The following is a 23,179-nucleotide window of genomic DNA, read 5'->3' as shown; positions in this document are numbered from 1 at the left end:
ACCCAGGTTCCTCCGATCGTCCCGTCCCGTCCCACCCCGGTTCCTCCGACCGTCCCGTCCCGTCCTTCCCCGTCCCTTCCCGTCTCATCCCGGTTCTTCCGACCGTCCCGTCTCGCCCCGTCCCGTTCCTCCCCGTCCCGTCCCGTCTCGTCCCTCCCAGTCCCGTCCCACCCCGGTTCCTCCGACTGTCCCGTCCCTCCCCGTCCCATCCCGTCTCGTCCCTCCCAGTCCCGTCCCTCTCTCCTCCGGCCTCCCCATGGTTTTGGCCGTCCCGTCCTGTCCCTCCTTCGGCCGTCCCTAATCCCCAGCCGTCCGGTCCCGTCCCGTCCCTCCCCTGGCCTCACCCGCCCCCGGCCTAAGGCGCTGCACCTTCTCCCATCCCTTTCTCGGCCCTCCCTCCCTCCGTGCCTGCCCCGCCATGTGCAGCGAGCCGAGGCCGAGGCAGCCCGGGAGGAGGGACCCGGAGGGGGTCACAGGGAGCCCTCCAGGACAGGAGGATGTGTGTGCTGCTGTCAGGATGGGCCGAGGCTGCCCAGCAGTCATGAGGATCAGGGAACAAATGCTGTCACCTCTCTCAGGGCATGGTGGCCCTGTGCTTAGGAGGAACAGCAGCTGTTGGAAGGTGTTTGGTGTGCTGGCAGTAAATTCCTCCCCCAGAAAGGCTTCTTTCCCTACTCCTCATATCTCCTAACCTCTCGCTAGTGTGAAATTCACATAAATTTTGGGAGTCTGACACAGGCCTGAGAGAATTTCCAGTGTTCCCTATGTCCCTCCCAGCAGCCAAGGCCATGGGGTGTTTGGGACACACCAGCTCTGAGGACAGACTGATGCCCAGAGCTGTGCTGTGGCCCTGCTCCTGTCGCAGTGCTGTTGGACAAACAGAGCCCTTCCCGAACCTCCCAGCACTGCCTGGCCTGGAGGGTCCGTGCTGGCGTGGCCAGGGGAGAGGCAGTGCACCACCAGGGCTGGGTCCGTGGCTCAGCTTGGTGACATCCCCCTTTTGTCTCCTCACAGGCCAACCCCGCTCCCATTATGGTGAACACTGACTCGCTGGAACAAGGGCTCTCTGTAAGTCTCCCAGTTTCCTTTTGCTTCCTTTGATCAAGTGCTGCATTTTCCCTGCTCAGCAATGCAGGAAAGACTTTCCCAGCTCAAGGAGGCCCTGGTAAGGCAGCAGAAGATCCTGATACCCACGCCATGTCCCCATAGCTCATCCCACCCCAAACCTTGGGACTGGGTGACACAGCACAGAGCCAAGGCCAGCAGCAGGTGATGCTGGGGCTCCAGCACAAGGAGGCACAAGGCAAAAGGCCTCAGCAGAGGAGCTGGGGATCCCAGATGGTTGTGCTCAGGGTTAATCATACAGTCATTTCCTCTGCCTCTCATACAGGGGGGTTGAGGGGCTCTTCCTGCACTGCCTCAGTCTCCTTAGGCAACTTCAGGAGGAGTGCAGAGCTCTCTGGGTGCTTGCTGGCATCTCCCTCACCGGTCCTCAGGGCAGCAGGGCCCACCAGGTGCTGCTCCTCTGCCACTGAAGGCTGCCAGCAGCTGAGCAGTGCTTGGTGAGTGTGTTTGCAGCATTTGGCACCCTGTAGTAGTGGTGTAGTATAAGATAATCCTCCTCAGTTTGTGGCAGACAGGGTTTGCCTCCTGCTCCATCCTTCCCCAGAACATTTGTAACTCATTCCTGCGGGGCAGATGAAGGGAGCAGGGTGGCCAGCATGGGTGTCTGGCCAGCAGCACTGGCTCTGTGCTTGTGGGGTGTTTCCCTTCTTTGCCCAAAGGAGCCCAGCTCACAGCTTTGCCAGGGCTGGGTGCTTTGCCTCAGGTTTACTTTTGATGAATCAAACTGCAGCTGCCTCCACAGCAGTGGAGCAGCACCAGGACTCAGAGCTGGGGTGGGTCCATCTCTGGAGTCAGGGTGGTGGCCACAGGTGAATTTGCCGCAGGGGACTTCTGGGGGTTGAATTTGCCCTGTAGAAATCTGCAGATCTCAGCCCACAGCCTGTGATGGGGTCAGTGCCCATCAGAGCTGCACTGGGCTGTTGAGAAGAGCCACAGAAAAGAAGGAGAGCCTGGCTGAGACCTTTCCAGCCCTGGCTGTGTAATTAAGCCTGAATTAAAGCCACCTGACTGGGGAGGAAGGCAGTGGTGCATCTCTCAGTGTGCTGGCCCTGGGTCCAGCAGCCTTGTATCAATGTGGCAGAGGGGAGCAGCTGTCCCCAAAGGTTACTTTCCCCAAACACATGGTAGGGCAGAGAGGAATTCCTGGGTGGAAAGGCTGCTTTCACATCCATTTTGTACCCTCCCTGGGTACCAAATGTCACACCTCTGGAGGAACATTGCCCACTCATCACTGCAGGCACCAGCACTGCATCCTGTGCCACCCTCCATCCATGCCCATCCCTCCTGCCTGCCCCTGTGAGCCCAAGGGCAAGGAGAGGAGAGCCCAGGGGCCAAGGACAGGCTCTGTCACCCCAGGCAGGTTCCTGAGCCCTGCAGAGCCCAGGAAGCTCTGGGAGCCCTCATGTGGGGCAGCAGCCACTCCTTCCACTGCAGGGCACTCCACGTTCCTGCCTCCTGGCTGCTTCCCTGTGCTCCAGCTCATCAACCTCACATCCCTCCCTCTCCCTCCACCTCCCTATCCATGTCCACCCCTTCTCCCTGCACTTTGGCTGGGTTTCAGGGGGTGCTCTGCACCCCAGACAGGTGCCAGCATCATGCTGGGGGTGACAGTCACTGCTCCCATCCATCCAAACTCAGCAGAACATGCTGGGACCTGTCCTGCAGGGGTCCAAAGGGCCACCAGATTAGCTGTGCTCTGCTGGCTGTGATCTGGTGTGTGTCACCTCTGGCTGCCCAGAGCAGGGGAGACAGCTCAGTTTGATTCCTGTCAGCATCCAGCCTGGAAACTCTTGCCTTCTACTCCATGTTATACCAGGAAACAGGCCTTGCTCCATCTTTTCCTTCTCTGGGGTGCTGGATTCCTCAGGCTTCAGAGAAAACAACTCAGCAGTTTCCCAGCTCAGCAAAGGAGCCACACCAGGACCTTGCTGCAAACACCAAAATGCCCAATCTGGAAACATGAGGGTTTTTTTACAAACCCAAAATCTGAAGCCCGTTGGTACAGCATGTATTTGGAAGGGTTAAATTCACATCTTCCAGTCTTTAATTACTTAACTGTTCATTGCTTTCCGTAATGATAAACAGATGGAAGTAGTCTAGTTCCTTCCTGTTCTAGTTCCATTGATTGCATTGGACTGGCTGTTGGGCTTGATTTGGCCCTGCCTGTTTATCAAGAAGTCTGTTCTGCATTTCAATGTCCCCATCCACCCACTCCCATCCCCAGGAGCACTCTGAGGTGGGGGCTGCAGCACTGGGATGGCTGGGGCTCAGTCTGTGGCTTGAGCAGAGCCCAGCATCCCCAGGGTGTAAAAACCCAAATAATCCATTATAAAATGCCTGCAGTGTTAAAATCATCCCTTGATGATTTTAAGGAGATTGCTGGAGGGCATCATCCATGCTCACAGTTTCACATCTTGGTGGATTTTGCCCAGCATGTCCATAATGTGGAGATGGAGAATTGGAAACAGAGTTTCCATGGCAGATGAGATCTCTGCATTTCAGAGCTGCCTCTCTAAAGCTAAAACAACTTCTTGCTGCCAGGCAGTTCCAAAATGAACAAGGAAAGTCACTCCAAAGCCCTTGAGGAGTTGAAAGTTTCAGAGTGAGGTTTTCAGTTGAAGGTTTTCAGGCTTCCTTGGAGCTTGATTTGGTGCCTCATTGCCCAGCAGTGAGGTCCAATCACCTTCAGTTGCCTAAAAGCCAGGTGTGAGGATGGCAGGTGCTTTCCAGGCCTGATTTCAGTCAGTGGGTCCCTCACACCTTGGTCCAGGTGCTGGCTGGGCCCATCCCAGTGCCAATTCCCAGGCAGTGTGTCTGTGCTGTCCTCACAGCTGTTGTAGGGCTGCAAACCCTTCACTCTGCCCAGCTCAGCAGGTTGGTCCTCTGGCAAAGGCTGACCCCAAACAGGGCATTTATCCCCTCTGTGCACGAGGCCAGCCCCGTGGGCACTGCACACGAGGGGCTGAGGCCAGGGGGTGGCTGGAGGGCAGTCAGGAGGTCTCAGTGCTGCAGCAGGACACATGGACATGGGCAGGTGAAGGGAGGCAGCTCTTGACCTATTTTCCCTGGGCCCCCTGCCATGTGCAGGCAGGCAGAGCTCTCCTGTGCCAGCGCTGGTGGTGCCAGTGCCAGCAGGGAGGTGCCCATTGCACCCGCTGCCCTGGCACGGGTCTGCTCCCCTCTCCCCGTGCTGGGGCAGCTGTGGGGCATTGCCAGATATCCTCCACACCCAGGGCTGGCTGGCACAACCAGGGGCTGGCTCTGCAGTCTTCAAACCCTCTCCATTATCTCGATAAAAGGCTGCTCCACCAGCAGGTCCCACTGCTCACATCCCAAGCACAGGATACGGGCAGGACCTTGCTCCAAAAGGGACTGTGAACTCTGTTATCCTTCCTGCAGAGGATTTACTCTTGCAGCCTGGTTGCCTATCTGGGTTGCATTTGAGGAACCTGATCTTTGCCTTATGAATCTGGCGTTCTTTTTTTATTTAAAAAGCAAACCAACAAGCAAAACCACAAAAACCAGCCAATCACCCCCCAACCCAAAAACCCACCTCAAATCCTTACTCTGCAGCAAATTTCAAGAGGTGTTCCACGTGGGCTGTGGCGGTGTTGGCCGGCAGAGCCTGCAGACAGCTTGCAGTAGCTCTGGAAGGTGTGTGCTCCTCTGTTTATCAGATGAGTGTTCCCTCTGCAGCCTTCTGTTGATGAGCTAAATGCCATCATCGGTAACCATTCCCCTCCTGCTCAGAGGAGGAGAGGGCCAGCAAAGGCGCCTCTTCCCGAGCCATCAGGTGGGCTTGTTGCACAGGAAGGGCCTGGAAAAAATACTCTTTTCCATCAGAAACCAGGTGATGCTTAGGATCAGGATATGCTGGGAACAGCTAATTGGCCCCTGACAGTGCTGTGAGCTCTGCAGGTGTTACCCGAGGAGAGCAGGGTGTGGTGCATCTTCCCAGCCAGGCGTCTTCCCTCTGGAGATGGCCCCAAACAGGATCTGGGGAGCAGCACAGGGCACTGGCAAAGGACAGGGGGATCAGTCTGTGGCAGAGCCAGGTCCTGGCAGCTCTGGTGGGTATCATGGGGAGGTTTTTGCCATCAGTGAGTGACTGGTATTTGATTTTCCGACGCTGGAACGTTCGCTTTGTTGGCTTGTTCCCTTGGTTACGTTGTATATATTAAGTTCTTCATTTGCCTTCCTTATACAATTAATTGGCATTCCAATTGCGTGAATTTTGAAAACACAACCAGTGCCAAAATTTCACGGTCAGGCCTGGCTGACCCCAGCAGACACCACACCAAGCAAACACCTACGCCACTGGTTCTGTGGGAGCAGTGCAGAACAGTGCTCAGCATTGGCAGCTCGGCGATTTGGGGAGTGGGGCTGTCCCAGCTCAGCTGCCTGGCAGCACCGGGATGTGTGACAGAGTTTGTGCAGGGCTCTCGGTGCAGCCCAAATGTGTGACACCGGGTTCTGTGCAGGGCTCTTGGCGCAGCCTGGGTGTGTGACAGGGTCTGTCTGTGCCGGGCTCTCGGTGCACCCAGGTGTGTGACAGGGTCTGTGCAGGGCTCTTGGTGCAGCCCAGGGTCCGTGCAGGGCTCTTGGTGCACCCCGGGCTCTGTGCAGGGCGCTCGGTGTCTGTGCCGGGCTCTTGATGTCTGTGCGGGGTTCTCGGTGCACCCTGCGCTCTGTGGGGGCTCTTGGTGCAGCCCAGGGTCTGTTTGGGGCTCTCGGTGCAGCCCCGGTGTGTGACAGGCTCTGTGTTGGGCTCTCGGTGCAGCCCCGGTGCCGCTGGCAGTCCCGCCCCGCGCTGGCTCTGCTCATGGCTCACAGATTGTCAGAGCTCTCTGCAGATCCCATCCTGCAGGGATGTGTACGCTGTTCCCTGCGCCCGTGGGTGTGCATATGGCTGCCTGTGTGGCAACTGTGCCGAGTGCCAAAGCACAGAGGACAATGTGTGTAGTAGCAAAGGGTGCCAGCAATCCGAGCTGCTGGAAAACCAGGGAGAGGCACCCCACGCACCGGGATAGCAACTGCAGAGAGGGATGGGATGGGATGGGATGGGATGGGATGGGATGGGATGGGATGGGATGGGATGGGATGGGATGGGATGGGATGGGATGGGGGCTGTGCTGAGGGAGGCTCTGAGGGTGGCAGGGGCCAGTGAGCTGGCTGCACTTAGGGTTAGTCAATATGGGAAGACGAGAGGAGGAAAAGCAGCCCATGCCCAAGGGGGAACCTGTGGCAAGGGAAGCAATGCCCCTCTGCCCACAGGAGCACAGCACAAGGTGGCACTGACCATGTGTGCCTGACCCTCTGAGGCTGGCTGGGATCCTGCTGTGGGTTAACCCCTGTCACTATAGAACACGAAAGAACACAAGCGCACACACTGCTGTTCTCAGGGTGAAGAAAAGGGCAGTTTATTTTCTGACTTCAACATTTATAGTTTTCCAAAAGTGACAGTGGATTGGAGGGTGACAGTGCCACCTCTCCAATGACACTGGACAAGCCAACAGTTTATCAACTTTCTCTTCCTCCACAAAAGAATGCAAAACAAAGAGTTATTTAAGTTATTTACAGAAAGTGTGTGAGAAAGTTTGCTACAAGAATGTCAACATCAGAAGGCTTAGAAAATCTTAAAAAATCAGGGCAACAAACCTCACCACTTCTGGTGCTTTTCTGCTGCAGCATCCTCCTGTAAGATTTGGCCAAAGCCCTTCCCAATGTGCTGGGAGGATCTGAGTATCCTACTGTTGGAGTATCTGATGTCCCAACCCTGAACTGTCCCCTGAAATCTTCCCATGGCTGAGAGGCACCAGGCACAGGGCACATCCAAGGAGGGACAACACACCCAGCCTGTGTTCACTGGACCCTCATTCCCATCTCTTTGCCCAGCCTCATCCTTGAGGTGCAGGACAGGGTGTGGGATTGCTTTGGCATCCCAGGGCAGGGAATGAGGGTGTGTGTGTCACAGGGGGCACAGCCCTACCCCAGACCCTGTTCTGCAGCACTGCTCCTCTGCCTGGGCCCCTGATTGTTGCCACCCAGAAAAACTCCTGTTTCCTCTTGATACCCATCAATAGAGCCTCAGCCAGCCTCGCTGGGTTTTCTTCTGTGGTGTCAGATGATGGCTTTAGCATAAAGGATGGCTGCTGTCCCCTCCATGGAATGCCCCAGCACTCTGGGGGTGTGGAGCATGGCAGGGCTGTGCAGATAGCAAGGAGCTGGGAAAGCAGGACACAGCCAGCATGCTGGTGCCTCGTGAGGGGAACTGTGTCCAAACAAAGGCATGTCAGCTCCAGTTTGGGGTACAGAGCATATGCAGAAAGTGGCTCCATATTATCTGTGAGCCATCAGTTAATGGTGGATGTAAAACCCACATGAGGAGCCCTGCATGGTGTCCAGAGGCCACAGGCAGAGGCAGGACTGCACAGTGAGAGAGGGGTTTGTTTGCCTGCTGAGTGCAGGTTCCACTGCCTCTGCCTTGCCATACAGAACTACCCATGTCCCATCCCTTCTCTTCCAGAATGACTCAAATTATGAGGTTGAGTTCAGTCCCCTCCAAAATAAATGTGAGTCGACAGTGTGCCCTGGTAGCCAAAAAGGCCAACCTGGGCCTGGGATGCAGCAAGAACAGCATCACCTGATGGGCCAGGGAGGGCTGTCAGGCTCTGCTCCCACTGGGGCAGCCTCACCTCGAGCCCTGGGGCCACAATAAAAGGATTTACAGCTGTTAGAGAGCATCCAAAGGAGACTGCAAAGGTAGAGATGGGTCTAGAGGAGACCAGATGAGGAAAGGGTGAGGTGACTCTGCTCATTCAGCCTGGAGGAGACAGGACAGAGGTCCCCAGTCTGCAGCCTCCCCAAGAGGGGAATCAGAGGAGCAGACACTGATCTCCTCTCTCAGGTGCTCAGGGACAGAACCTGAGGGAAGGGCATGCAGCTGTGTCAGGACAGGTTTAGCTTGGACATTAGACAAAGTTTTTCACATAGAGGGTGGTGGGACGCTGGACAGGCTCCTCAGGGATTTGTGACAGCCCCAAGGCTGCCAGGGCTTCAGGAGCATTTGGACACTCTCAGGCACATGGTGGGATTGTTGGGGGGACCATGCAGAGCCAGCAGTTGGATTCCATGGCCCTCTGAGTTCCCTTCCAACTCAGTTTTCCTTGAAACTGTTGCTTTTAAGTGTTGGATGTTTCAGTAGCCAATTGCATTGCAAATCTTGCTAAATTTTAGACCTTGGCAGCTCTTTCTGGCCTGATCCTGATGATATGGAGTGAAACCATTACATTTTTCCCGTGCACTGTTGATGATGTGGAGAATGGATTTTTTTTTTTGAGTCTACATTTACCATTTTACAGCCTACAATTGCATCCCTTTTTGTTTCTATTCGTTATGCTTTCAAGAGCTCTGCTTTGATGCTTGGGGTATGGGAGATTTTTGAGCGTGGGGATCAGTGTGGTGTACAGCACTGAGACAGGCTACACCATTTTTGTACAGAAGGGCATCACAATGTTTGCACCTCTTACTGTGCCCCACTCTCTCACACCTTGTTTCCTTTGCACCCAGCTAATTTCGTAGAATAAATTATCCTGAATTGCCTGTTAATACAGTCATGCTATGAAAAGATTTAAAAAATATAAGCTGCTAAAGGTGTTTATTATGTTATTATGTACAGACATTTTTTTCCCTTTAAATGGACCGACCCCCTCTCTTGCCTTCCTCAAGCAGTGAATTCCTGAGGTTAATTATATGCTGCGTAACAAAGGTGTTATTTCTTTTTGTGCCTTCGGTTGTGTTCCTTTTCATGGCTGGAGAAATGAGCTGGGAGAATAAAGGCTTTGCACAGAAGTGCATTAAAGTCAGTGGGCTTTGGCTCATGCCCAGAGAGAAAAGCAGCACATGGTTTAATTCCAGGGCAGGCTCAGGCAGTTGCATTTAAAGCTTTTTCAGTGGTGATGGTGCAGCTTTTAGGTTGGATTCTTCATGTTCAGCTACCAGAGAGGAAAAACAAATTCCCCCAGGAGCAGCAGAGAGTCGTAACACGCTGTCTCCCTCTCTCCAGATGAATGGCAGTGATGGGATGTTCAAGTACGAAGAGATTGTCTTGGAAAGGGTAAGTACTGCTCACCCACCCACCAGCAGCCTCCTCCCCCTCGCCCACCCCCGGCCCTGCTGCCCCCCACACATCCCTGCACAGCCCATGGGGAGAGCCTGTCTCTGCTCCCCCCTCTCTTTCAGGGGTGTTACACCTGCTGTGCCAGCCTGGCTCCCACCAGGGTGGGCTTGCTGCTCCCCTCTCCTCCTGCACACAGAAGGGAGGGAGGAGGGTTTCTCCCCCTTTCACACCCTCACCCCCACAAATTGATCAGTGCAGAGCATGGGGGGGCTCTTTGTCATTGCCTTTGTCAGAAAACAGAGGTGTGGGGAGCTCTGCTTGGGTGCACCCCACAACTGGGCACAGGGACCAAAGCCACCCTGCCACCAGGCTCCCTGTCACTCTAGGGCACACAGCCTTGGGATGCTGTGCTCAAGAACAGGTTGTTTAGTGAAACAAGCCACAATGGAGGAAGCTCCTGCTCAAGGCTTTTCTTTGTTGGCAGCACAGAGGTGATGGCATGTGCCGCACCAGCTGTGGCTAGAATCAGCTCCCCCCATGTGTGGGGTTTATCCAGGGGCAAGCCAGCACCACACAGGGTACCAAGGGCTTTCTGTTGCCCAGGAAGCAGCCGGGGAGGAGGGACGAAGATGGAGTAATGGAGTGGGAAAAGCTGACCCAGGGTTTACTCTGAGAGACAGGCACAGCCCTGGTGGCTGGGAGTGGCTGTGGTGGGAGGCTGCCCGCTCTCCCCACAGCACACCTTCCCTTCCCACTGCTCCCTTTGCCTCCTCACAGCTCCCCTTGCCTCTCCACAGCACACCTTGCCTCCCCACAGCTCCACATGAGCTCACATGGCCTCCCCACAGCTCCCCTTCCCTCCCCACAGTACACCTTGTCTCTCCATAGCCCACCTTGCTTCTCCACAGCCCCCTTCTCTCCCCACATCCCCCTTGCCTCCCCACAGCACACCTGGCCTCTCCACAGCCCATCTTCCCTCCCCACAGCACACCTTGCTCCCCACATCACCCCTGGCCTCCCCACAGCCCCCATCCCTCCCCACATCACCCCTGGCCTCCCCTCAGCCCCTGCCTCCCCCTGGTGCCGTGCCGGCGGCTCAGCCTCGCCGCATGGCCGGCATTGCAGGGGAAGAGGCAGCGCTCATTATTCTGTTCCTCTGTGCCTTTAGTCATCTCCCTCCTTCCCCTGGCTCTGCATCACGGAGGTGGGTGGACGGAAGGTTATCTGGGGCTGCCGCCTCACCCACCGCTTCCCCAGCGTGCCTGACGAAACCAGCCCAGAGGTTCCTTCCTTCCTTTTTGGGCTCAGTGCTTCTTGCTCCGGGCCCCAGTCACGGGCAGAAGCCTTGTCTCAGGGATTCAGAGCATCCTCTGTCCTCAGCACATGGTGGGAACAGGGAAAGAGCTGGCAGGACCACACAGAGAGGCAGCACTCATTGATGCCCTCATTTCAAAGCCCCGAGCAGCAATTCATTCTCCGACAGCAAGGAATCATGAGGGAATCTCACTGCTTAGCAGCCTGGGCCAGCATGGACCATACCCAGGTCCTTCCCCTGGTCCCTGGTGGGATCCAACAATCCTGTCTTAATGCAGGAGAAGCACCCTGGTGCCTGTGGGTGAGGCTGTCCCCTTGCTGGGGGGTTTGGCTTCCAGAATTGACCTCAGTGCACCCCAAAATCGTGGTCAGTCACTGTTATTAATCCTTGCCTTTGTTGTAAGGACAAACGTAAATGCAGCAGCATTTTAGGGGCAATAATAGCAGAAACACAATCTGCAGAGGGACATGGCTTTGTGTTTACCCACCACACATGTCCACAGCAGGAACTGCCCTGGCATCAGGGCATCAACCCTGATGTCAGCTAAGAAATCCCTTGAACTCCTTTTTGAGGTTTATCAGAATAAAAATTAACACCTCCCAGATCATTTCCAGGTTTTGTAGCTAACCAAGGACCTTCCACAGACAGGCACAACTAATGGCTGGAGATCATTTTGCAATCTCACCTCCCTTGCTGCAGCCAGGCCTGGTCTCTGTGACAGTAAAGAGCTTTTTTGAGCTAGGCTCAGGGTAATCAGAACCCAGCACAGAGGAAAGAGAGCAGCCTAGACCCTTTACTGTTGAATGCCTGTGTGTCACATGCCAGCCAAATCCCAGCTGGCCAGGGAGCATCCGGGAGCACTGCACAGTGACAGGCATTGGTGGCTCCTGGTGCTGTGTCACAAGTGTCACAAAGCCAGCTCTGCATCACTGATGCTGGGGCAAAATTGCCGGGGAGAAGTGCAATCCCCATCTGGCTGTTGGTGCTAAATTATCCTGGGGAGATGGAGTCCACAGGGACCCTGGAAGAGCAGAGCACCCCCTCATCCACCACTGAGCACCGGTGCCATGGGCAGCCAGGAGAGCTTGGCCTGAGCCCACTCGTGTACGAGAGAGGTAGGCACAACTGTCTGTGACTAATTGTCAGCTCTTCCACATGAGGAAACAAGGCAAGGAGCCATCTGATTTTCAAGGCAGAGCAAAAAAGGCAGGAATTGTCCACTTGCATCAGGCATGTATCTGGAAGCAGCGCCTGTGAGTGTGTCACTAATGAGGATCCTGCAAGTGGGAGAGGCGGCACAGGGCCACAGCCACTCAATCCTGAGATGCTGGGGGGATGGCCTGGAGATGAGCTGTGGTCCCTGCATCCCCCCAGGCAGAATTGGGCAGGACAAGCATATCTGTGAGGAAAAGGAGACAGAACTGGAGAGCCCACTCCATCCTGATCGCCACCTCCACGCAAAGCTGTAGATTTTGTCATCAGCGTTGCTGGTCCCCAGCTGGGCTTTGTGCCAGGGCTACATCCCAGGGTGCAGAGGGGCAGGAGTGGGATGCTGGTGACTGGCACAATCCCCGCTGCTCCGTGGAGGCTGCAGCATCAGCGTCTCCTCCTGGGGAGCAGCCAGCAAGGGGAGGTTTTCTCCGCCAAGGACCACCTCCTCTTCCCCCAGCTCCCTGCCTGCCTCGCGCTCTCCGTGGAGACGCGGTGCTGAGGGAGGTTCCCACTCTGCCTCCATCTGTTCAGTGCTCCACGCTGCTGCGCTGAGGAACACCAGCCTCTCCTCCAGCAGCATCCCTGAGCCCCCTGGGCTGGGCACCCCAGGGTGGGAGAGCTGCTGTCAGGGCTCCTCCTGCGCCCCAGGCAGTCCCAAAGCTGGGGGGAACCGCTTCAGGAGGGCTGGCAGCACGCAGGTGCCCATGGGGGCAGGACACAGCGTTTGATTTCCTACAGGGGAACTCCGGCCTTGGCTTCAGCATAGCGGGAGGCATCGACAACCCCCATGTTCCAGATGATCCGGGCATCTTCATCACCAAGATCATCCCCGGGGGAGCAGCAGCCATGGATGGCCGTCTAGGGTGAGTACAGGGCTGGGGGAGCAGCCAGGGGGTCACCCAGGATCTCTGCATGGACCCTCTGGGCCTAACCCCTTTTCCCAATATGGTCTTTGGCCTCCATATGTCTCTTTCCCACAGCCAGATCCCCTCTGGACAGGGTTGTCCATCGCTGGCCACCCGCCTCCTGTCTGTAGCCACCCATCCTCCTCTCCCTGTATCAGCCTCATGGTCCCACCCATCCCATTACAGCCCAGGGCAGGGACCCAGCCTTCCTTCTCATCTCCCATCTCCATCAGGGGTGCACTATAGGGACCAAGCCCTGCTTTGGGAGGGATCCCTTTCTCACCCCAGCAGGGCGTGATCTGCCAGCTTGAGCAGCTCTCATTTGGGGGCTGGAGGAGGGTGGCACAGGGTGACCAGAGGAGGGTGGCACGCGCTGGTGGTTCCCCAGGGATGCTCAGGGCCACGCTGTGCCCACAGGGTGAACGACTGCGTGCTGCGGGTGAACGACGTGGACGTGTCTGAGGTGGTGCACAGCAAAGCAGTGGAGGCCCTGAAGGAGGCCGGCCCCGTGGTGCGGCTCGTGGTGCGCCGCCGGCAGCCCCCGCCGGAGACCATCATGGAGGTCAACCTCATGAAGGGCCCCAAAGGTGAGCCCTGAGCTCTGCTCGCTGCGCCAGGGTGCCCCCCTGCCCCACAGGACAGCGTGGGGTGACCCTTGGTGTGAGATGTTGTGAGGTGCAGCCTCAGGGGGGTGTGGCATGCAGGGTGGCACCGCTGCAGTGCTGAGGGGTGGCTGAGCAGTGTGGAATGCTGGGGGGCAGGGGCTATGGGACTGACAGACCCACAGTGCTGTGGGACGGGGCTATGGGACAGACCCACAGTGCTGTGGGACAGGGGGTGTGGGACAGACCCACAGTGCTGTGGGACGGGGCTATGGGACAGACCCACAGTGCTGTGGGACAGGGGGTGTGGGACAGACCCACAGTGCTGTGGGACACGGGCTATGGGACTGACAGACCCACAGTGCTGTGGGACAGGGGGTGTGGGACAGACCCATGGTGGCCAGGCTGGGGTGACCCATTGCCTGCTGGGTTTGGGCAGGGTGTGAATGCCTGTGAGGCACAGTGGCTGTGGTCTCTGTCTATCTGTCTGTCTATCTGCCTGTCCCTCACCTGCATTCTCACTCTCCCTCAGGCCTGGGGTTCAGTATTGCAGGGGGCATTGGGAACCAGCACATCCCTGGGGACAACAGCATCTACATCACCAAGATCATCGAGGGAGGCGCTGCCCAGAAGGACGGGCGCCTGCAGATCGGGGATCGGCTGCTTGCGGTAAGCCCCGTGCCCACAGCCAGCTGTGAGGAGAGGCTGAACAGCTCCCACTGCCATGCAGTGCTGATCCTGAACCCCAGCACCCATCCTGTCAGCAGCTTCACCCCTCTTCCCTGGGGCTCCTGCTGGCATGTTGCTGTGGCAGGGCAGGCTCAGTAATGTCTGCAGGCAGGGGGGCCAAACCCAAGGTGATGGGACAATGCCTCTGGTGCTGCTGTGGCACCTCCCATGCCCTGCTCCCTGCCCTCCTGCTCAGCCGTGCCACCTTTCCCGTGGCAGGTGAACAACACCAACCTGCAGGACGTGCGGCACGAGGAGGCCGTGGCCGCCCTGAAGAACACCTCTGACATGGTGTACCTCAAAGTGGCCAAGCCTGGCAACATCCACCTCAACGACATGTACGCGCCCCCCGACTACGCCAGCAGTACGTACGCCTGGCTGGGCACGGGGGCTGGGGCACCTCAGCCTGCTGGGCTGGGGGCACATGGGGCTGGGGCACCTCAGCCTGCTGGGCTGGGGGCACATGGGGCTGGGGCACCTCAGCCTGCTGGGCTGGGGAGCAGAGCTGGGCTGGTTTCGTGTCCTCACTGTCTATGCATTTCTGCTCCTGATGGCCTTCTCCTCCCCTGCAGCCTTCTCAGGCTTGGCTGACAACCACATAAGCCATAACTCCAGTCTGGGCTACGTGGGCAGCGTTGAGAGCAAGCCTGCCTATCCCCTCCCTGCCCAGGTGACTCCGTCCCGGTACTCGCCCATCCCTCGGCACATGATTGGAGATGATGACTTCACCAGGTGAGCACCAGGCAGCAGCATCCCCATTATGCTCCTTCTCAGTCCATCACTTACCCTCTGTGGTGGCTTGATGTCATCCCCACTGCCAGTGCAGAGCCTCAAAAGGCCATTTAGTGCAATGCCTGAGGTCCCCATAATGAGTTCTGTGCTCACCCCCTGAGACCAGCCCTGCTGTGTCAATCTCTGCCTTGCTGCATTCACTCCCTCTCCATTCCCTCTCCTACTCTTTCACAAGCCTCACACAACTGCATTTCAGTTTCATTCTCTTGCTTATTTCACAATGGCTGCAGTACAAGGTGTTCCCTGCCCTGATGGTGCCATCCAGCAGTGCCACAGGCTGCCAGGATGTCCCCAGGTGGAGCTGGGACAGGGATGGAGGGCCAGGGGGAGCACAGCCTTGCAAACAAGTGGGGCCCAGTAGAATCCTTTAAGCTGCATGAACAGGTTTGTTTCCTGAAGCCAGGAAATAAAGAAACATTGCTCTAAGCCTAAATGCAGTATAAAACTTCTCCAAAGCCTCGAGCTGGGGCTGGGAGAGAGAGACCTGGAAAGTCCTGCTCTACAGGTGATTGTTACAGCTTCCCCTCTTCTTTTCACAGCCTTGGGGCCAGTGCTCTGAATGTGCTGTCCCCAGGGCCAGGACTGTAGGGCTTAGGCTGATTAATAAGAACCAACATTTGACATAGGCTTAGGGCTGGCTCTGCTGTTTGGAGCAAGGTTGCAGCTGGTTTTGGGAGTGTGCCTACAGTGGAGGATGCAGTGGCTTTGTCCAGGATTCTCCCACTCTGCAGCTGAGTGCTGGATGCTGGTATGGGAGACCCTGACTGATCTGCTGTAGGTCTGCCATCTTCCTGGAGAGTGTCTGCATTCGTCTTTGTCATGGGGCTTTCTCATCTCCTGGTGCTCAGCCACACCTGGGTGTCCCTGCACACCATGACCTGTGCAGCACTGTCCTCCACCCTCCCCACCTCTCCCACTGGGCTTGGCACCATCAGTGCCAGTTTTGGAGCCTGTTTCTGGCACTGCATCCTCAGCAGGTGTAGCAGCTTCTGTGCTGTCAGGGCACAGGGGGATGATGCCACAGGCAGGAGCAGTGCTGTCTGCCATTACAGTGCACCACAGAAGGGGCTGAGTCACAATATTTGGAAAACACACCAGAGACCCTGGTCCCAGCAGGGTGTCCTTCTTGCACCTGCCAGCATTCCCATTTGTGGATCATAGAGCAGGAAGAGCAGCCCAGATTAGGCTTAGCCAGTGGCAGTGGCACAGTGAGGGCTCAGCAGTGGCTTGCCAGTGGCAGTGGCACAACAATGGCCCAGCGGTGGCTCACAGTGGCTTGGCAATGGCAGCGGTATAACCAGGGCTTTCCAGTGGCTGAGCAGTGGCTTTCCAGTGACAGTGGCACAGTTATGGCTTGGCAGTGGTTCAGTGGTGGCTTGGCAGTGACAGTGGCACAGCAATGGCTTAGCAATGGTTCAGTGGTGGCTTGACAATGGCCATGGCACAGTGGTGGCTCAGCAGTGGCTTGGCAGTGACAGTGACACAGCAATGGCTCACCAATGGTTCAGTGGTGGCTTGACAGTGGCCATGGCACAGCAATGGCTCAGCAGTGGTTCAGTGGTGGCTTGGCAGTGACAGGGGCGCCGCAATGGCTCAGCAGTGGCCCAGTAGAGGCTTGGCAGTGACAGTGATGGCTCAGCAGTGGCCCTGATGCAGCACGTGCTGGTGGCCACTAGAGGATGGTGCTGCCTTGTGGAAGGCCCCACTGCAGGCAGGCTGGCGCCACTTGGGCCCGTGTGCCCAGACACAGCCCCCTGCCACCCAGCAGATCCACAGCCTGCAGTGGGCTCAGCACTTGGCTCGTGCTTCCCAGGACAGTGCTGAAAGCCTCCTGTGCATTGCTGAGCCCCCAGGGCAGTGCTGAAAGCCTCCTGTGCATTGCTGACCCCCCAGGGCAGTGCTGAAAGCCTCCTGTGCATTGCTGACCCCCCAGGGCAGTGCTGAAAGCCTCCTGTGCATTGCTGAGCCCCAGGGCAGTGCTGAAAGCCTCCTGTGCATTGCTGAGCCCCAGGGCAGTGCTGAAAGCCTCCTGTGCATTGCTGAGCCCCAGGGCAGCTCCATCGCTGCGGGTCTGCTGGCACCAAGGTTGTGCACTGGCACCAGTGTGGTCCAAATGCACTCACTGGTGTGGGGAAAGGCAGCAGCTGCCCTGGAAAAGAAGCTGTGTCCCATGAGGCTCCTGCCAGCCATTTTTCAGGAATAGCAGAGTGCAGTATCCAGTCTCTCCCCCTCCCATGGCACAGGTGCTGCTTAGATGTGGATGTGGCTCCAGTGACCCTCACGTCCTGCAGCACCTAGGGCTGGGAACCAAAGAATCTGTTTTCCACCACAGCAACCCAGACCCAGTAGAGCCCCACAGGATCCCCTCAGCTGCTCTGTGCCGAGGTCCCAGTGTTAACACTGACATTCAGCATGGGATCTGCCTGCAGGATCTGTGCCATGCCTCTTGTGAGGGGGATGGAAGCCAAGAGTGCACGTCAGGACTGAGATCTGTGATGTACCTGTCTGGGGCTTCATTTCCTCCCCTCATTCCTGTAGGGTCTCTTTGCCTTCCAGCAAACTGTCTGGTCCTCACGGGTGCTGGGGATGCTGAGTTGAGGTTGTGCTTCCTGCATGTTGCTTGGGCAGCAGCAAAACCCAAAGGGCAGAGCAAGTTCATCTCCTGGTTGGAGGCAGGGTTTGCAGACCCAGAAACCTGACCTATTTCTTCCCCTGAGAGAGCTCTAGCCCTGGGCACAGCTTTACTGCAGAGGGACTGATGGCTGCAGCCCTCCCTGCCCCCTCACCACTGCCCCTAAGCCAGGTGCTGGTAACATCTTGAGGACTTGGGGTTGAGCATCTTTTGACTGAGCATCTCCATGGTTTTCCTGATCTGCTGGTTCTGGTGTGTTCCAGCCCCCCACCCCAGTGCCCCGGGGTTGGTTCTCTCAGCACAAGTCTGCCAGCATTTTAGAGTGCCTCACTCAGTGCCATGCATCTCTCCTAACACAGCCCAGAGATTTCCCTCTGATAGCTGGCAGGTGATGATTGATGAGGCTGCTGAGCTCCATGGTCCTTTGTCCTTGTGGTACCCAAGGAAGTGCCCAGGATCCAGCCACAGTGGATGCACTGATGGTCTCCAGTATCATCTTGGCTGACAATCACCACCAGCCTGTGCTAATTGTCTGGCATCATTTGTTCCTTATTTCAGTCCAGAGCTTGAGCTGGGAGCTGCCATTGTTCCCATCACGTTGGATTTTTCTCCCAGACAAAAACTGACACAGGAGTTTTGCACTGCCGGGCTGTCTTTCTGCTTTTGCCTCCCTATTGTTTGAGCTGTGACAGAATTAAGTCATCAAAAAATGAAGGACTTCTGTTGAGCTGTGCAGGGTCTGTGGCACTGGAAGGGTGCATGGGGCTGTGGAGGGGCTTGATCCCACCCTCCTGGCTTATGGCGTCTGACGCCACCATGCAGTTCAGTGTTTCTGTGTGTCATTTCACGGTGGATGCTCTGTCTCTGTCCATGCTGTGTCTCATGTCACTCCACCTGCCACCTCTTCTGATTTATCAGTCTCCACAGTGCTGAGGGCTGAGTCACACCAGGCTGCACTCGAGTGACTCCAGCCCCACCAATGTGCCACGAGCCCTGGGCACAGGAGAGCCTGTCACCAGCTCTGCTGCTCCTCACCCTAATCTCTCTCTGTCCCTTGTGTGTCCTCACAGGGAGCCCCGGAAAATCATCCTGCACAAAGGCTCCACCGGCCTGGGCTTCAACATCGTTGGGGGGGAAGATGGTGAGGGGATCTTTGTGTCCTTTATCCTGGCTGGAGGCCCGGCTGACCTCAGCGGGGAGCTGCGAAGGGGAGACCGGATCCTTTCGGTGAGTCGGTGGGGAACCCTCTGCCCCTCCATGCTCCCACAGCCCCGGCTGGGCACGGTTCTGGGGAATTCATCCCGGGTGCTGGTGCCGGGGCCGGCCCCGGGCTGCCTGCAGTGGGGGGCTGGCCGGGGGCAGGTGCCGGGGATGCCGGTGCTGGAAGTGCCGGTACCGGGCGTGGTGCGGGAGGTGCGGTGGCAGAGAGATGCGGCTCTGAGGGTACCGTGGGTACCGGGCGGGTAGCAGGGTGCCAGTACCGGGCGTGGTGCTGAGGGTGCAGTGGCAGAGAGATGCGGCTCTGAGGGTACCGTGGGTACCGGTACAGGGCGGGGCAGCGGGGCCGAGGCGCAGGGTAGACCCAGTGGTTCGTGCCCCGTGGGTCTGGCTCAGCGGAGCCGCTCTGTCCCTGTCCCGGCAGGTGAACGGCGTGAACCTTCGCAACGCCACCCACGAGCAGGCGGCGGCGGCGCTGAAGCGGGCGGGGCAGACGGTGACCATCATCGCGCAGTACCGGCCCGAAGGTACCGTACCGCCACGGGACACCGCGCTCGGCCCCGGCACCGGGAGCGGGGCATGCAAATGAGGGGTGTGGCTATGCAGATGAGACAGTTGTGTTATGCAGATGAGGGGGCGGGGCATGGCTGGCGCGCCGTCGGGAGGCCGGGGCGGGGGGCTGCGGGCGAGGCTCCGCCGGGGGCGTGGCCCGGGGGCGGGGCGGGCTCCGATTGGCGGGCGCGGAGGGGGGCGGGGCCGCGCCGTCCCGCCGGCCGTGCCTGCGCGGCTTTGTGTGCGGGCCGGGGGTGCGGGGCCGCGGCCGCCCCGTCTCAGGTGAGCGCTGGCAGCCCCGCCGGGACCCACCGGCAGCGAGGCCGCGGGGTCTCCACGGGCCGGGGTCGCCTTCGGGGGAGGGGGAAGAGCTCCGCTTGCCGGAGGGCGTCGCCGCGAGGCCCGGCTCCGTGGGGTCCCGCGGGCCTTGCGGGAGGGACCCCGTGGTCGGGAGAGCTCAGGGGTCCCGCAGGGCGATCACGGTGCGGGCGGGGCTGGAGCCGGGGCGTCGCTGCTGAGCTGGGGCTCGTCCCCCCTGCGAGCATCCCACCTGCGGCGCCGCCCCAGCCCTTCCTTATCGCTAGGTTCGGGTTCCCCGGCGGCGGCCGGGGCGGGCGGTGCCGCCGGGGGCAGCGGGAAGGCAGTGCCCGCACGGGGCTCCGCTGGGCGGCTGGAGCGTGGCCCGGGGGCTGCGAGGGCGAGCGCTGGGAGGGAGCGGGGCCGGGGCTGATCCCGGGGCCGCACCGTGCACGTGCCGGGATGCCGCCGTTCCCGTCCGCTGGAAAACGCCTCTCCCCTGGGCCCCACCGGCTTTCCCCACCAGCTTTCCCCACCAGATGCTCTGTCCCCTCCAAGGAGGCCGATGGCCCCCGGGCCATGCCCTTCATCCCGTGCCTCCTGTGGCATCGCTGGGCGAGGTCCCGCTGTCCCGGTGTCCGCTGTTCCTCCATCCCGTGGCAGAGGCCATTGGGGCGTGGAGTCATTGGTGCTGCTCAGGCTCTGCTGTGGGTGTGGGGTTTGTTTGTTTTGGCTTTTTTTTTTCTTTCTTTCCAGGAAGAGCTTAATGTTCTCGTATTTCTGGCTCCCTTTGCCACTTGAGATTTGGCAAAGATACCAACCGAGAGTGATTCTTAAATGTCAAACTGGACAAAATGTTTTGAAACCCCCTTAGACCCAGGCGGAAATGTCAGTGTGTTGTAGCTGGTGACTTTCCACGTCCATGATGGTTCCTGGGGCAGCAACACCCGGCACAGGAGCTGCAGCCATCCCAGGAGGCAGCATTGTGGCTGTAAAGTACAGGCTATTGTGACTTGGAGGTTGCCCTCAGTGCTCCAGAGGCTTGAAGGGCTGAGAGTCATGGAGAAACATCTCCCTGGTGGGTGTGAGCCCCCAGTGTGGGTGAGGCTGGACCCACTCAATGGGCTGTGCATTCTCAAATGTTTGCCTTTTCTCTGTTTGTCATGTGGAAAAAGCAGGAGAGCTGGGTTGTGGGATGCCAGAGGAGGAGATGCGGGTGGAAAAGGGATTTGAGAAGTTCTTCCCCGCTAGCAGAGGTGGAGGATGGCACCCGTCTCTGTACCTGAGCATGGACAGAGCTTGCCTTGGGTGCTGGGTGAGCACAGTGTGCTCTGTGCCTGACCTCGCTGGGGCTCCAGGGGCAGAGAGGCTGCTTGTGCAGTCTCAGGGGATGAGGAGCCCTCCCTGTTTTGTCCTTCCAAACACTAGGAGGGAAAAGAATCAAAGACCAACCAAGAAAGGCAGGACAGCAGCTCCTCTTTCTAACCCTTCTTCTGAGCACAGCACCTTTGACCACTGCTGCCTGCTGTTGAGGAGGGGGAGTGATGGTTCCTCAGAGTTTTTGTGAGGTCTGTTCCCTCTGAGCACTTCTCCCCCTGACCTTTGCCTGCTGCTATCACCAGCACTTGGATTTAGCAATTCCCCTTCCTCACACCCCATGCAAGAAAGCTTTGAATTCCTCACCTGAAAGTATAAAAAGTCACATTATGGCCCTTCTCTGAGTCAGTCTGTTCAAAGGGGAGTTCCAAGGCTGTGCAATGAGTTGTAAAAGCTTCTGAGCTTTCCCTGTGGCTGTGCTTCCTTCTGCTTTCCTGGGCCTGTGCAGAGGGAAGGTGTCTGGGGTCAGGGTGCTGAAATGCTGGACTGAAGCTGTCAGTAGTTTCTGCAAGTGGCTGGGCTGAAATCTGTGACTGAGCATTTCTGGGCTCTGCTGATGGCCTGGCCTGGCAGAAGTGTTTGGATCCAGGGCTTTATGTGTACTCAGGAGTTGCTTTCCCCTGTCTGGCAGTGTGTTTCCTTTGTGCTGTCTCCTGGTGCTCAGCTGCAGAGCCAGAGCTTTGTTGGCTCTGCTGGGTGTGTTTGCAGGTGTGTCACACACGTGTGCTGCTGCTGGGATCCTGGGGCAGGCAGGTGATCCCTGCCTGTTGGTGGTGGTCTGTAGCATGTGCACACTCATGTACGCACTCAGGGATTCCACTGAGGATGGACAGAATCAGCCCAGCTCTAGGAACACCCACACCCTGGAAAGGGAAAGGCAGTGGGAGGGTGCAGGGGTGTTTTTATCGAGCTGCTGAGTGAGAAGAGCAAACATCCTGGCACACAGTGCCCTGGCACTCAGGGCAGGAGGTGCCAGCTCACCTGTTACATACCTTGCAGTGTTGATAAGCATGTCCTGAACGTGTTGAGCACTGTGGGGATCAGCCCTGGCTCACCTCCCTGCTGCACCCTGGGCAAGCTTCTTGCGAGGGTTTCAGCTGCACAGGAGGTGCTCCAGAGCCAAGCTGGCCCTAAGTTGGGGAGCAAAGGCAGGGGCACTCCTTGCTGGGGGTGATCTGCTGGTAATTGTCTCAGGCTGTTCTAATGTGCACTTAAAGGGTGCCCATGGCACGTGGCAATGCCCTGTGCTTAATCCTGGGGTAACCTTGTCTCCCCTGCTCTGGGACGGAGGCAGTGGGTTTGTTTTGGGGCTGGCTGCTCCTCCACTCTCTGCCCTCCTCAGCTGGGGCAAATCTGGTTTGGTGGCTCCTTGCAGACCCTTCCTAGGGCAGGACTGTGTTTGCTCTCTGGGGTTAAAGCCAGAGCAGCCCCTGTGTCCTTCAGTTTGCTGCAGCCAGCCTGGTTTGTGCTTCTTGTCATGTTAGTGACTCCCTCCCAACAGTGTGGCCACTCTAACAAAACTAGGAAAGGCCCTTTCCATGGAGTGTCCCAGCTGAAATGGGGACATTTGAGAGCTTTGGGCTGCTTGCAGGGGGATGCACATGCCATTTCTGGCAGGGCAGTGGCACCCACAGGTTGCCCTTCCAACACCCCCACCCTGATGCTGGGGTGAGAATTCTCCTTTTGGCCTGTGTTCCCTGCCCAGTCCCAGGCAGTGCATCCTCCACAGTTCTTGTGGAGAAGTGTTGCAGGAGGAGTCAGTCTGTGCAGCAGGAGCAGCGTTCCCCTCTGGGTGTGCAGGGAATCTCTGCCCCAGCAGACTTTGCCATGACCTGGCTGGGAACAAGGGCTGTAGTGGTGCTTTCTGAGGGGAAAACAGCCCTTCTGTATCAAAGAGGGCTTAAAAAACAGCTGTACCCACTTCTGACAGATGCTCCTCTGGGATTCAAGAGCTTATGGGTATTGCACGGCACAATGAGCTGTGTGGGTCCAGAGATGTGGAGTGGGATGGAGCTCCCTTCCCTCTGCTGAGAGCACAGTAAAACCCTGGTGCTGCTTGGGTGGCAGAATTCAGTTTTCTTGTGAAATAAGCATTGTCCATGCCTTGCTGGGTCTGTGTTTCCCTCTGCCAGCAGGAAGGCAGGTGGGGCAGTGGGTGCCCCTTGGTGTGGGGCAGCCAGGGGCTCTCATGGTCCCCACATTAACTGACCCTGCCTGGTGTTGCAGCAGCTCTGGGTTTTACATGGCAGGAGAAGGGGCTTTGCATGGACTGCATGGAGCTTCTGTGTGCCACTTGGCAGCTTT

General features: G+C 57.8%; 1 protein-coding gene across 6 annotated transcripts in view; it reads left to right on the top strand.

The window, feature by feature from the left end:
• DLG3 (discs large MAGUK scaffold protein 3) overlaps positions 1-23,179 on the top strand; it is a 78,539-nt gene that overhangs the window by 37,947 nt on the left and 17,413 nt on the right. For 3 of the 6 annotated variants that reach the window (XM_058814406.1, XM_058814409.1, XM_058814408.1), the window contains 9 exons: positions 1,015-1,068; positions 9,191-9,241; positions 12,510-12,634; positions 13,094-13,263; positions 13,811-13,947; positions 14,227-14,371; positions 14,580-14,739; positions 18,502-18,658; positions 19,074-19,176. In XM_058814406.1, the coding sequence (XP_058670389.1) occupies positions 1,015-1,068; positions 9,191-9,241; positions 12,510-12,634; positions 13,094-13,263; positions 13,811-13,947; positions 14,227-14,371; positions 14,580-14,739; positions 18,502-18,658; positions 19,074-19,176 (1,102 nt within the window). Of the gene's footprint in view, positions 1-1,014; positions 1,069-9,190; positions 9,242-12,509; positions 12,635-13,093; positions 13,264-13,810; positions 13,948-14,226; positions 14,372-14,579; positions 14,740-18,501; positions 18,659-19,073; positions 19,177-19,404; positions 19,484-23,179 lie in introns of those variants that run through there. The other 3 variants (XM_058814411.1, XM_058814410.1, XM_058814412.1) reach the window with 3 other exon arrangements.

Source organism: Ammospiza caudacuta, chromosome 14 (assembly GCF_027887145.1).
Source record: "Ammospiza caudacuta isolate bAmmCau1 chromosome 14, bAmmCau1.pri, whole genome shotgun sequence".
Classification (NCBI taxonomy): Eukaryota; Metazoa; Chordata; class Aves; order Passeriformes; family Passerellidae; genus Ammospiza; species Ammospiza caudacuta.
This window is presented reverse-complemented; position numbering and strand designations above follow the sequence as displayed.